Raw genomic sequence first — 13,928 nt, 5'->3', positions numbered from 1 at the left:
TGGATGATAGTGAGCTGCTGAAGTATGCCCAGACTTCTGCTGGTGTCTCCCCATGAGAGCAATAGACCCATGGAATATGAAGGCCATTTAGAGTTGGGCACCAATCTGTGTTTCAGTCTGATCCTCATAATAAAATTCTGATTTACCACATGAGAATGAAACTCACAGTGCACTTCCAAAGCGACCACTGTGAGGAAGGTCATTTATGTAATTGAAGGTAGTAGGGTTGCTGCTATCCCCACCAAAGCATCACTCATTTCTAAAGGATGGCGTTGCATGTTGTAGCTGGGGGTAAATGGTATTGATGAGATCAGTATCAATAAGGCTAGGTGCTTGGTGATCCAGGCAAAACTGTAATGCAGGGAAGATGCTTTGATCTCAGTCAGAAGAGTATTTCACGTTTCTTCCACAGCCAGCGGCCATTTCCATGGTGAGCTGAGTGATCTGCCCTGTCCGCACAGGGGAATGCATGATGTTGTATAGCTGGCTTGGTTTGCACAGAGTTGTCTTCACATCCCATCTCTTTCTTTTCAACAGTCTAACTCCACCGTGAGAACCTATCAAACCAGCAAGTCACGCGTGACCATGAGCCCTGGCTTCAGCTCCCACTGGAGCACCAGCCAACCTGCCTGGAACACATACTCCTTCCCAAGAGCGAGCTTGCACTACCAATCTCATGCCAGCTACACGTACTGCACGGGCCACCCTTCAGTAAGTACCCATCTCTCCGGATTCGGATGCTCGGCACAGTTATATTTTAAGTTGGCCTTTCTGTGAAATGGGTTGTTTTCCTACAAATAGACTGATCTTGAGTATAACAGGTGGACAATGGGAATGTCTTAAGCATTTAGATGATAAATGTTTGGGTGGTCTAGGGTGACAGTTGATATTTTATTCCAAGTTTCTCCTAGATGGTACAGATTACCATCGTTTTCAGAATGGTGCACTGGGGAGGTTGAACGTGTAACTATTTCTGGCTTGTTTCTTCTGGCTTTCTCTTGGCTATTGGTTATGATTCTAGTTGGTCACTGTTGTTCTAGGGAAAAAGAGTCTTAAAATGAGAGAAAAGTTACAGGATTCTGGATGCTCCCCCTTTCCTCCCTAGTCTTTTTAAAATATTTGTACAAATGTAAACAGACAGAAATGTTTTGCAGCTACTACTACATAGAGCTCTGGCTGTTGGTATAAGTGACTTAAAGGGCAGGGAAAACAAACCCCAGTCATGGAAAAGAAAACTCATGGAGTCTGAGAACCTTCTAGAATAAGGCGCCTGTTTTTACCACCATGTCTTTCATGTGTCATAATCCAACCACTGTAAACTAGGATTTCTCTGTTATTGCAAATTGCATCGTGTGTCCTTGAAAAAGACTGTGGTGAATGTCCACTGGGGGGATCTCTGTTGACTGTTAGAGAGCTGAGCACAGTTCTTTGCAGGGCTCAAAGCATATCGTCCGCTGGTCAGCCCTGGTAGATGTGGGATCTGCAGCCATTTAACTATTGATGTAGACTTCCATACCTTACCACCAGTCACCACTTAATGATTATGAAGTTATAAAATATGTAGGGCTTTTAAGTTAAAGCAATGTGTTGTAAGGACACACAAAAGAATTCTCAGGAAATTTACTCAAACTGAGAGTTTATATGACTTTGTTTAAAAGCAATGTGGAAATAACTCTAATTTAAATTGCAAAGGAGCTCTTTGCTCAGTGGTTAGAGCTCTGGCATCTGTTTGGACATGTGAAAAGATGTATGCATGAGAGGATGGAGAGGCAGCTCCACTAATCCAGTGCTTGTGTAGCTTACACAAAACCTGAGTTTAGTTCCCAGCACTGCATACACAAGGCATGGTGGTACAGAGCTGTGACTGTGGCACTTGGGATGTGGTGGCAAGAGGTGATCTGGTGCTCTTGTGCTCTGGATATCGATTGCTCTGTATGCTGTGAATGTGTTGCTCTGATTTGGTTGATAAATAAAATGCTGATTGGCCAGTAGCCAGGAAGGAAGTATAGTATGGGCAGGACAAGCAGAGAGGAGAATTCTGGGAAGTGGAACACTGAGTCAGGAGATGTTTGCCAGCTGCTGCCACCATGAGAAGTAAAATGTAAAGTGCTGGTAAGCCATGAGCCACATGGCAACTTATAAATGAATAGAAATGGGTTAATTTCATGATATAAGAACTAGATAGCAAGAAGCCTGCCACAGCCATATAGTTTATAAGTAATATAAGTCTCTGTGTGTTTAATTGGGTCTAGTGGCTGTGGGGCCTGGCAGGACTGGAGAAATCTCCAGCTACAGTCATCCTCAACTATAAGTAAATATATGAATGAATGAATGATTTAACAAACAAATATCCTCATGAGGATAGTTTTAGGTGCTTTTAAATAGTTTGTAAGAAGATCTTTAATAACTATTCTTATTCTTTCATCAAAATTAGCATTATTATTCATTTATAATTATTCACTATTATTATATTTATCCTTCCTAAAGAAAGGGGGAACTAGTGTTTACACACACACACACACACACACACACACACACACACACACACACACACACTATAAATTAAGGTAAAAAGAAGCAAATGAACAAGAAAAATATTTGGCAGTGGTAAATCTAATGCAGAGACTCACTCTAGGTTAATGTGTTGGTGAATGATAGTGGGTGCTACTTTGAGATTAGGTGGTCAGTTAAGTCATTTTCAAGACTCCAGATGAGTGACAAGGACGAGTGTCTGTGCTATGCTCAGGAGAAAGTAAAACCCAAGCAAGAAACAGTTCACATGAAAAAGCCTGGAGAGAGGAGAATAGAAGGAAGAGGGCAGCCACAGTGTCTTAGCTGGGGTTACTGTTGCTGTGGTGAGACACCATAACCAAAAGCAAGTTGGGAAGGAAAGGGTTTATTTGGCTTACACTTTCATATCAAAGTCCACCACTGAAGGAAGTTAGGACAGGAACTCCAGATAGGACCCTGAAGACAGGAACTGATGCAGAGGACATGGAGGAATGCTACTTGCTAGCTTGCTAGCTTGCTCCTTATGACTTACTCAACCTTCTTTCTTACAGAACTCAGAGCCATCATCCCAGGGATGGCCCCACCCACAATGGGCTGGGCCCTCTCCCATCAATCACTAATTAAGAAAATGCCTTACAGCTGGATCTTATGGAGGAATCTTCTCAATTGAGGTTCCCTCTTTTCAGATGACTCTAGCTTGTGTCAAGTTGACATAAAACTAGCCAGCACACCCAGGAAGCAGCACTTTGTTGCCAAGACTAAGAATATTATACCTAAGTGTGGTGGAAAACCACTAAAGTGTTTGTGTGGTTGTACATGTATGTGCAATTGCACATAAGTGTGAATATGTATGGAGGCCAGGATAAATTCAGTTATTACTCCTCAGGGGCCATACACCTTGATTTGGAGCAGAGTTTCTCACTGGTCTAGGCTGACTGGCCACTGAGGATCTGCCTGTCTCCACCTGCTCAGTGCTGGGATTACAAGCAAGTCCCACCATGCTCAGGGTTTTCCATGTGTTCTGGGATTGCAGTCAGGCCCTCAGGTTTGTATGGCAAGTCCTTTACCCACTAAGCCTTCTCTCCAGCCCCATTAAATGTTTTAAGTAAAGAAACAGTTGCTGAAAACCATTAGAGAAGGCAATAAGAAAACAGAGTCAAGTTAGGAAGCCGTTCCCACGCATATACTTTTCACTGGGAGACAAGTGTAACTTTACTCTAGTCCTTGAGACACTTGATGCTCAAACATAGGCAGCTTTTAATAATAATAATACAATTTGCATGTATTTGCATAAGCACTTGTTTCATAGTGAGTTCCATGTTTACTGTGTCTGATTAGTTTTTCCCTTTGGTCATTACTTTTCAAACCAAAAATAAGACAAATCATCATAACTTAATAAAATATTTCTAGTCCTATTCTTATTGACCTCAAGGTCATCTAAAATAGCTGATATTTATTACATATTTAATATTTTCTAAGTACTAAGCACTCTAACTTATATCACACATACATATTTTTTTTTTCAAAATAGTCCAAGGCCGTAGTTACGATCATCATCATTTTAAAGGTTAGCATAATTAAATTCAGGTAAGTTTAGTATCTTGACCCAAGTTACACAGCTCCTGGTGGGGCCAGAGATGCCAACACATACTTTCTAACCTTCCACAGCTTTCGTCCTTATCTTATTCCCTGCTTTGTTTTTTATCACAGTGTCTCGGTGCTGCCTTCCACACCCGAGAATAGTGGCATGTTTGCATTCCGGCTCTAGCTCTGTCTAATCATTTAATTTCAAGGTGCATGTGACTCCTTAGAGGAACGTTTGTATTTGTAGACTTCTTAATTTTAATACCGGGGGCAGGGTTGAAGAATAAGTGGTATCCTGTCTTCTAAACTATTGGGCAAATTAGGGGTTGTCTAGCCTCTTCCTGTTGTCTTAAACTCAGCATCTGCTGCCGCTTTTGTTAGACCACAGAGGGTAAAGGGAAGCAGGAGGCGGAAGAAAAATAGAAATAACAAATTAGAAAATTCTTAGAAGGGAAGCATGAGTATTATATTTCTGAGTTCAAGGACACTCTAAGGATTAGCTTTAAGTCTTACTTGACATTCTCCCTTTAATCCAACATTTAAACTTTCTTTCAAATTGTCTTCCCATGCTTGATCAGATGACATTAAACTCTTGACTCTAAGATCAGCACCCACTTAACTCTGCTGCTGGTTTGTGAACAGAACTATATCTCGTCTGTAAGGAAGCCAGTGGTTCACTCCTGGGAGACTGTGAGCTGGGTTAGGATGACCCCGCTGGAAAACATGAACTATTTCATCATTTTTCTCTTGGATCCATTTGCGTGCTGAAATACCAGAGAAATATTTGGGCCTGCAGAAACGTGAGAAGAGATTCCATAGTTTCCATGCATCCTAGGAACCAGAGGTTTTGTGGTTTCAAATCACAGGACTAGAATCTTGTCTGTATAGATTCTCAGAGATTTTCTTGAGTCATATAATTTAGTGGTCTTTAGTGGGGTGACAGTTTTTCTGCCTACCTCATGAAACCCTTGTCTTTTTATAGAACTCACCAGGCTGATTAAATAGTTCCAGTTCTCTAATTTCCTGGGTTTTCAGGAGTGTTTGGCCCACACGATGTGTTTATGTTCAGCCTGTATCATTCAACAGACTTCCTTTGACCTCTGTCTCCATGCTACAGGGGATCCCTGGTATCCCAGGAGCATCCAGTTAGTAACATGAAATCGATAGCCTTATTAACATCTCAGAATTTCACGAGCCTCAACCTGACCAAATGTTTGCTCAGAGCCCTTCTGCGTTTGACTGTGGTAGTTTCCCATGACAGATGAAACAAACTACCACAGATATGGGGGCCTCAAAATACCACACATTCTCCAACAGTTCTGAAGGTCAGGAGTCTAGAATGGGTCTCTCTGAGCCAAAATCAAGGAGTCAGTGGGGAAGCACTCTGAAGAGCCTTTGAGAGGCCCTAGGAAAAGGATTTCTTGCTTTTCTAACTCTGGTGATACATTCCCTGTGCCTGCTGGCTCATAGGCCATCTCTGATCGTTTAGACTAGCATTGCAACATCTTCAAACCTCCATCTCTCCATCTTCACCTTGACCTCTTTCTGGTATCTGATCTCTCCACTTTCTACATAAGTATGCTTGTGGGGTTTTTTGAGGAATCACCCGAATAATCCAAGAGAGTCTCCCCAAACATAGGCTCCTAATTAACTCAGATCACAAACTTCCTTTTGTCTTAGAAAGGAACAGTTTGTCCCAGAGTCTGAGGATCAGATCACAGACAACTTGGTTTATTTAGCCTATCCGTAATCACAACATCCAGTCCCTGGAAGGCTGACTTCTGAGACATTTGTCGAGGTCTGCTCTTTCTTGAGTGTTATGGGTAATGAAAGAAGAGTGCCGGTTAGTTTCAAATGTTCTAGAATCACCAGGGAACAGAGTCTGGATCAGAGTGGCCTGTGGGGGAATGTGATGGCTGTTAATTGACCCTCCCTGAATGTGGGCAGCATCAGTTCATGGACCACATGACTGTAGAAAGCCAGCCAAGTGCTCAGCTGCCGTAAGCAAGAGGATCTGGGTCCATGGGCTTTTCTCTGCTCTTGACTGAATGTTATGTCATGTATAGACTAGCTGCTATAGGTTGATATATCCCACCTCAACTTCTTCTCAATGATGCATTGTAACGGGAATTACAAGCCAAATAAACCCCCACTTCCCTGTGAAGCTTGTGCCAGAGTGTTTTATCACAACTACAGGAATGAAGCCAGGACATAAGAGTTCTTCAGTAATATGTGGACATGGCTACCCTATAGTATTTCCAAATTATGGAAACTCACAACTAGGAGTTTGATTTTTTTTTCTGAAACCCAGTTTTCCTATATCTAAAATGAGGCAGATGGATGGTAGCTCTCTCCTTAAGAACCTCTTTAACATAATCTTTAAAGTGTTCTTGAAATGCTGATTTTCTCACATCGTCATTAATAGTGCTCCTTTCCCTCTCAGAAATATTCAGGTTTAGAAGATTTATTGCATAGTGCCGCTACTCTAGTCCTTTACTCCCCCCCAAAATGCATATTCCTTGTGTATAAATCTTCCTGTGGTCCATCTCCTCAGAGCAGCAAGAAATGGAATGCCCCATGTCCTGATTAACCAGGCTCTGGAAACCAGTGGGCTTCCTGTCTTCTGGTGCATGTGTGTATCTCTGGTGAGGGGAGAATACTGTTTTCACAACCTGGCACATACATTTTGTTTTGATAATGATTCCAACTTACAATGAGAACCTAAAAATTTAGAGAGGACTGTAATATGAATCCTAATGTTCTTATAAAAAAAAACTAGAGCCAGATATGGGGGTACATGCTGAAAGATCAGAGAGACAAAGGAACAAACCACTAGAGAAACTTCTCACCACTACTGAATCCTCAGGCCTAAATGAAGGCGAGATCCAATCTCCATGAATTCTCTGACCGAATTCCTCTGAGTCCTCAGCCAAAAGGTCTCCAGCCAAAAAAGGGCTTTAGTTCCTGTCTCCTCGTGCCTTATATGCCTTCCTCTGCCCAGCCATATCACTTCCTAGTGTTAGGATTAATGGTGCCTGTGCTTCCCAAATACTGATAGCAAAGGCCTGTGATTCCCAAGTACTGGGATTAAAGGTGTGTGCCACCACTGCCTGGTTCTGATTCTCTCCTAGACTGAATCAATCTCATGTAGTCAAGGGTGACTTTGAACTCACAAAGATCCAGATGGATCTCTGCCTCCCAAGTGTTAGGATTAAAGGTGTGTGCTACCACTGCTTGGCATATATGTTTAATCTAGTGGCTTGTTCTGTTCTCTGATCTTCAGGCAAATTTTATTAGGGTATACAATATATCACCACAGAGGGCATACAGTTTGTTTTTCAAGATCCTTCCAGAATATCCAAAAGAAATGGTCATTTTCTCCAAGTTTCTGATTTCACATCATGGCTGCCTCCAGCCCTGCCCAGCTTCTCCAGAGATGAAGAGATTAAACACATTCAGCATCTCCTTCTTAGAAAACCATATTAAAGATTTAAATTGTTTTATTCCAACAATATCTTCTCCATGACTAAATATACAGAGCTGGTCCTAACATGGTGGTCATCATTGGGGGGTGGACTAAGATACTTCATTAGTTATAAGTAGGATCTTTTTGTTTCTGGTATTGGAATGTCCAACTAAAAGTGGTTTACAAAATACAATTGCATATTATCTGCCTTACTAAAAAAGCTAGATGTAGGGGTATGGTGCATGCTGGTATTTGTCCAGATGGCTCTAATCACATCACCCACTCACTCCACCAGCTTTTCCACACTATGATTTTGCCCAACCAGGAAGTGACATCTAAATGTCTTCTTCTTAGATCTTTCTGATCTTTATGGCTCAGTTCTAGTGGACAGAATCTACTAGATGGGATGGAATATCTTTATGCATCTACTATACTATACGTTTTTGCTTTGTGAGTGCCAGGAGGTGTGCATGCATGCAGAGAGAGAGAGAGAGCGAGAGAGAGAGAGAGAGAGAGAGAGAGAGAGAGAGAGAGAGAGAGAGAGAAGGAGAGAGAGAGAGAGAGGGAGAGAGAGGGAGAAGGAGAGGGAGAAGGGAGGAGAAAGCAAGAGGGGGAACTTATAGTTCTAATGTACCATTTTTAATTCATGACTTAAATTTGATTGAAAATAAATCAAAAGCCTCTATACTCCTATTCCACCCCATCTTTAAAAAATGGCAGCAAAATTTACACATTTACATTATGAATCACTTAACACATTATTTTTTAATATTATTATTGTTAGTAATCTCACCTTTTGTTTTTCTTACTTATTTTATTTTTAAATCTGCGTTTGTATATGTCTATGTGTGTATGTGTGTGCAGTGCTCACAAAAGCCAGAAGAGGGCATTGCATCTCATACAGCTGGAGTTACAGGTGGTTGTGTGTGGCCCAACCTGGGACCTGAAGTCTGGTCCTCTGAAAGAGCAGTAAATGACCATAACCACTGAGCTTTCTCCAGCCCCAACGGTTGTGTCTTCTAATCTTCATACTAAAGATAAGTGATCCGAACACTGTCCTTACACTAAATTCCGAATTTGACTACATCTTTACTTTTACACTATTTTTTCTTTTTCGAGACAGGGTTTCTCTTTGTAGTTTTGGTGCCTGTCCTGGAGCTTGTTTTGTACACTAGGCTGGCCTCGAACTCACAGAGACCTGCCTGGCTCTGCCTCCCAAGTGCTGGGATTAAAGGCGTAAGCCACCACCACCAGGCAAGTTTTATGTTTAAAAAAAAAAATCTAATTACCATGTTTTCTTTTCAACTTAGAGAACTTTACTCCATACAAGAGGGTTCTGGTATACCTACCAAGCTATCATTACTGTGATAATTCCAAGTTTTGCATTGGTGTGAACTGTACCTGTACCTGGGCTTTCTTGGACCATGGACATAACAGCTTTAGAGAACTTTCCCAGCTGAACTTGGCAAAATTAATCCTAAGGTAGCTTCTAGACTCTTCTAGAATGGTTTTTCCCTGGAAAATCCTTAAAATCACTGTGATTTTAGGGGCTTTGCAGATTTCTAAGATACCTGTAACACATTTTTTTAAATATATGTATTTAATTTTTGTTTATTCATTTTTTATGTTTATGTGTGTGCCTGCATGTTTATGTGTCCACAGAGGCCAGAAGAGGATGTCAGATTTCCTGGAACTGGAATTACAGGTGGTTGTGAGCTGCCACGTGGGTGCTGGGAATTGAACCTGGGTCCTCTGGAAGAGCAGCCAGTGCTCTTAACCACTGAGCCCTCTCCCAGTCCCCTTAAAACATTATCCCATTTCAAATCATGTGGCTTCTAACAGCCATATCATCCTTGGAGCACACTAATTCTTCAAGTATGATTATCTCTGTAAATCTGGCTGAAAGTAGCCATCAAGACAGATGCATTACTTCCTTAAAATGTTCTTCACCATGAAGACTAGCCAACTAGCTATAAGCTCATCATCCCATGAAGCATCAGGGCAAGGACAAAATGCACTGAAATTCTTGACATCAAAGTGAAAGTGTAAGCTATTCTGCAGTTCCCAACAGGACAGGATGCCTGTTTGTATCTGAAACCTCATTAGCATCACCTAGTTGCCTACCTCGCTATCATCAGCAATTCTTCCGCCTCTACCTCCTGACAGTGTTGGGATCACAGGCATACACCATCATGTGCAGATCAGAGAACAATTTTAGGAATCATGTACTAAAATCTAATTCCTGCTTATATCACAATATTTAAAACTAAGCTTGTATCAGCTGCGGTATTTGGCCATATGGCTTGCTTGTCGATTCTTATTTGTACACGGCTCAAGGAGAAGCATCGAGTATTCCTGTCTTAAGATCTCCTCCTTCTTTTGCATAATCCTTCTGGGGTTAAGACTTGCTTTGCAAAAGTGTGTTTGCTTCCAGCCTATGCTCTTGCATTTATGTGTATTCACAGAGCCTCCCTAGAGTGGCTGAGTCCCAGCCATGACCTCTCAGTTTTTTTCAACCTTCAATAAGGCTATGTCTCCACGCAGAATCACATTGGGTGCATGCTATATTCCTGGCAGTATACAAATAAGAACAAGTGTCTTAGTTTGGGTTTCTATTGCGGCGAGGAGACATCATGACCGATCACAGCAACTCTTATAAAGGAAAACATTTAATTGGGTCTGGCTTACAGTTTCAGAGGTTTAGTCCATTATCATTATGGTGGGAAGCAAGGCAGCATGAAGACAGACATGGTGCTGGAGAGGTAGCTGGGAGTTCTACATCTTGAACAGGAAATAAACTGTATCCCACACTGGTTGTAGCTTGAGCATATGAGACCTCAAAGCCCACCCCCACAGTGACACACTTCCTCCAACAAGGCCACACCTCCTCAGAGTGCCATTCCCTATAGGCCAAGCATTCAAACACATGAGTCCATGGGGGTCATTTCTATTCAGACCACCACAGCTTGGATGGAGGAAACAGGAAGGGGAGTACGTGGAGCATAGTAAGAGTTCATATATTCATGTTTCATAGAAGCTACTGGGGAGGAGTATGTCAACACAGATGGATCCTTGGTGGGACCACGGTCTGCAGTGCTTCTCCATGTGATGAGCCTGTGAGACATTAGGAGATGAGGGAGCTGAATAGTGCACTGGCTGCCCACAGGAACTTCAGAATTGACTTGGGTGCCTAGCTGATACTCCGTGGAGACTGTGATAGAAGCAAAGTCAGTGACTATCTCAAAGTCAAGTTCCTCCCTTCTAAAAATGGGGAAATGTATCTTACTTCATGAGGTCCTTCTCTCAATCCAATGAGATGACATGAGGCTGTTCAGCCCCAGGTATTCCTTGTAAGTCACCCAGAAGGTAGAAGTTACATTGAAATATACAGGTATTAATTCTAACTTGGGTCATCACAGAAGTTCACAGACTCCTAGTTGGTACCACTTCAGGTTATCTTCTCTCTCCTGAGATTGTCTTCCTACAGTTTGCCATCATGGTGTTTCAGCTGCTATGTTCTATTTCCCTTGGATACCACCCAGCCACAGTCATCTTCCCATGGTCTTCCCTTTCAGCTGCCATTCTGTTTCCTCTTCAGTGTGTGGCTTGGAAGTATATCATTCAGGCTCTATGTAAGACTGGAACTTCCATTAGGTTTGGTCACCTCTCCTGCCTCAGAAGCCTGCACTTCATGGAACTCTGTGCTATGATATCAGATGTTTTTCTAGTCCAACTCTGACAGTCTGCATTATGTTTGTTTGGTTGGTTGATCAATTGACTAGCTGAACAATTACTTGATAACTAGCTAGCTAGTTAGTTAAGTGGTTGGTTTGTTAGTTTTTTGAGTCATTGCTTAAACTATAGCCCAGGGTGGCCTCAAACTGCCTACATAGCCAAGGATGAGTTAAACTCCTGATCCTCTTCCCTCTGTCTTTCAAGTCTTAGGATTACAGGTATGTGACACTCACTCACTATTTTTAAGGGGATAATAAATGTCATAATTTTAAAAATTAATCTTAAAATTGGCTTGAATAAGTAACTGAGCAAGTGAAAGCACTTGTCACTGAGCCTGATGATTTTAGTTTAATTCCTGGGATCTAGATGGTAGAAAAGGGAGGTGATTCCTTCAAGTTGTCTTATGACCTCCACATGCACACTGCAACATTCATGTACCAGGATACACAAAAACATGCACATAAGAAAAAACCTTGAAATTGAAATTAAGAAAGCAGCCCACTAAATAGGACAATTCGAAACTATCAGCCATATAGAAACTCACTGTTTTCTATCATTTTGGATGACTGGTTAGAATCTTGTTAAGATTTGTGATGAAAATGAGGATAAGATTAAATTCTCTTTATAATGAGGAATCTCATACATGAGAAGAACTCAAGGATAAAAGGAAGGGGCAACAGCATTGTCACAGAAGGTGCAGGATAGAGAAGGGTTCTGGCCTTACTGTGGAATTACTGGCCTTACTGTGCTAGATGCTGGGACTCTCGGAGGTGACCTTTAGCCATCCTCTGTGAACTCTGAGTGTGGCATCACAGACACAGTCAGATTAAAATGGGTATTTGATGAGGACAATGACCACACATGCTCAGACTCCGATCATTCCCGTTAAAGAAACATAATCATTGTTAAGCTTAACATGTTGCTCATCAGTTCCCTTCACCCTTTTTAGGAGAGGCAAATATTATTGATTACTCTTATGAAGGGACTCTCAGTGTGGTCTCATGAGACCAAACCTTGCAGCAATCACAGACTGTGAACTTGAATGACGTCATCTTATCAGCTCAGCTCCTTGAGGCAGTTTTGTGATCACTCAAAGGTGAAGACTGACTAAGGCTTCTCCTCCCTCTTCACTTACAAAATCAATGCAAGTATTTTTGGGACATTGAAACTTTTCAAACATACATTAAAGTTAAATTGGAAACTTAAAATTTTTGCCCTCTTGGCCAGGAAGGGCAGTTGTTTGATTTTCCAAGTATTTTTGATTATGAATATATATTTTTAAAAATTATTCATAATCATTTTAAAATTAGATGTATATAAATATACATCTTTAAATCCTAATTCAGTAGCCCTTCCTGCTCTATTGTGGGGAAGTATTTTGAAGAGCACTGGTGAGAAACCACAGATAGTACTGAGCATACTAAGGTTTTGGTAACTGAGACAATCACTCAGGAACTCATGGTCAGGTAGCACATACAGGATGGACAAACTAACAGTTAATACCCACAGTAAGATAGAGCAAGTATGAAACGTGCCAGGCTTCTCATTCAGTATGCAACTTAAGACATAAAAATTATCTGTTTGGGGGGCCTGGGGAGATGGTTCAATAAATGAAGTATGTGCTTTGCAAGCTGAGGACCTGTGTCCAGTCCCTATAACTTACATCACAGAAAGTCAGGTACACACTTATTATCCCAGTACTGGGGATGCAGAGTCCCTATGGCTCAATGGGATACCTGGCTTTTTGTTATTTATATAGTTATTTTATATAAGCAGGTTATTATTATTTATAATTATTTTTCTGTTAAATTTTTTTCTTTATTTTTGAAATTTTTATGCAATTCTATCTATCCCCCATTTCTCCTCTAGTTCCTCCATCTCCTCCCAACTCATCACCTCTTCCAACTTCATGTCTTTTTGTTTTTTTGATAGCTCACTAAGTCCAGTTAGTGCCGCCCACATGTACACAGATGTGAGGTCAGTTGCTAGAGCATAGGAAACCTACCAGGGGTCACAGCCTCAATTAAGAATAATTTTGGCTCCCCCAGCAGCTCTCCAGGACAGGGTAGAAGATGGTCTCCTCTGTCTTTGCCAGCATTTGGATTGGCTCGACGTTGGTGGAAGGAAAATAAGGGTCTCGGGATGGATTGTTATGACAAGCCACCTTCTGGATATGAGTTGACCACTGCAGTCATGATCACACAGCAGCTGTGGTTATCTACACAAAACCCACACAAGATGATTGGATAATAACATCCGGACTGATGTGCATGGAGCGAGAATACCCTTTCCTGACTGTGTGTAGGTTTTGAGACAGAGTCTCACTGTGTCATCTAGGTCAGCTAAGGAGCCCAAATCAGCTTTTAACATGCAATCCTCCTGTCTTAGCTTCTAGAATGCTGGGCTTACAGGTGTGCACCATTGTGCCAAATTTCGTTGTGTACTCTGATGAGTAATATTCATAAGAGTAGTATACAACTAATCAATCCTTATTTATTTATTTTTGATTTCTCATTATCGTGTGCTTGTGCATGGTATGTCTGTGTGTGGATGCAGGAAAGTGTGTGTGTGTGTGTGTGTGTGTGTGTGTGTGTGTGTGTGTGTGTAAAGAGCAGTGAATGACTTTTTAAAA

The 13,928-nt window shown here is 41.5% G+C and overlaps 1 protein-coding gene across 6 annotated transcripts in view; it reads left to right on the top strand.

Moving 5' to 3' along the window:
- The first annotated feature begins 543 nt into the window (after positions 1-543).
- Positions 544-13,928, top strand: part of Rbms3 (RNA binding motif single stranded interacting protein 3) — a 794,057-nt gene continuing 780,672 nt past the window's right edge. For 2 of the 6 annotated variants that reach the window (XM_042281904.2, XM_042281902.2), the window contains exon 1: positions 545-711. In XM_042281904.2, the coding sequence (XP_042137838.2) occupies positions 586-711 (126 nt within the window). In that variant the 5' untranslated portion in view covers positions 545-585. Of the gene's footprint in view, positions 712-13,928 lie in introns of all 6 variants that reach the window. The other 4 variants (XM_042281905.2, XM_042281901.2, XM_042281906.2 and 1 more) reach the window with 3 other exon arrangements.

Source organism: Peromyscus maniculatus, chromosome 7 (genome assembly GCF_049852395.1).
Source record: "Peromyscus maniculatus bairdii isolate BWxNUB_F1_BW_parent chromosome 7, HU_Pman_BW_mat_3.1, whole genome shotgun sequence".
Classification (NCBI taxonomy): Eukaryota; Metazoa; Chordata; class Mammalia; order Rodentia; family Cricetidae; genus Peromyscus; species Peromyscus maniculatus.
This window is presented reverse-complemented; position numbering and strand designations above follow the sequence as displayed.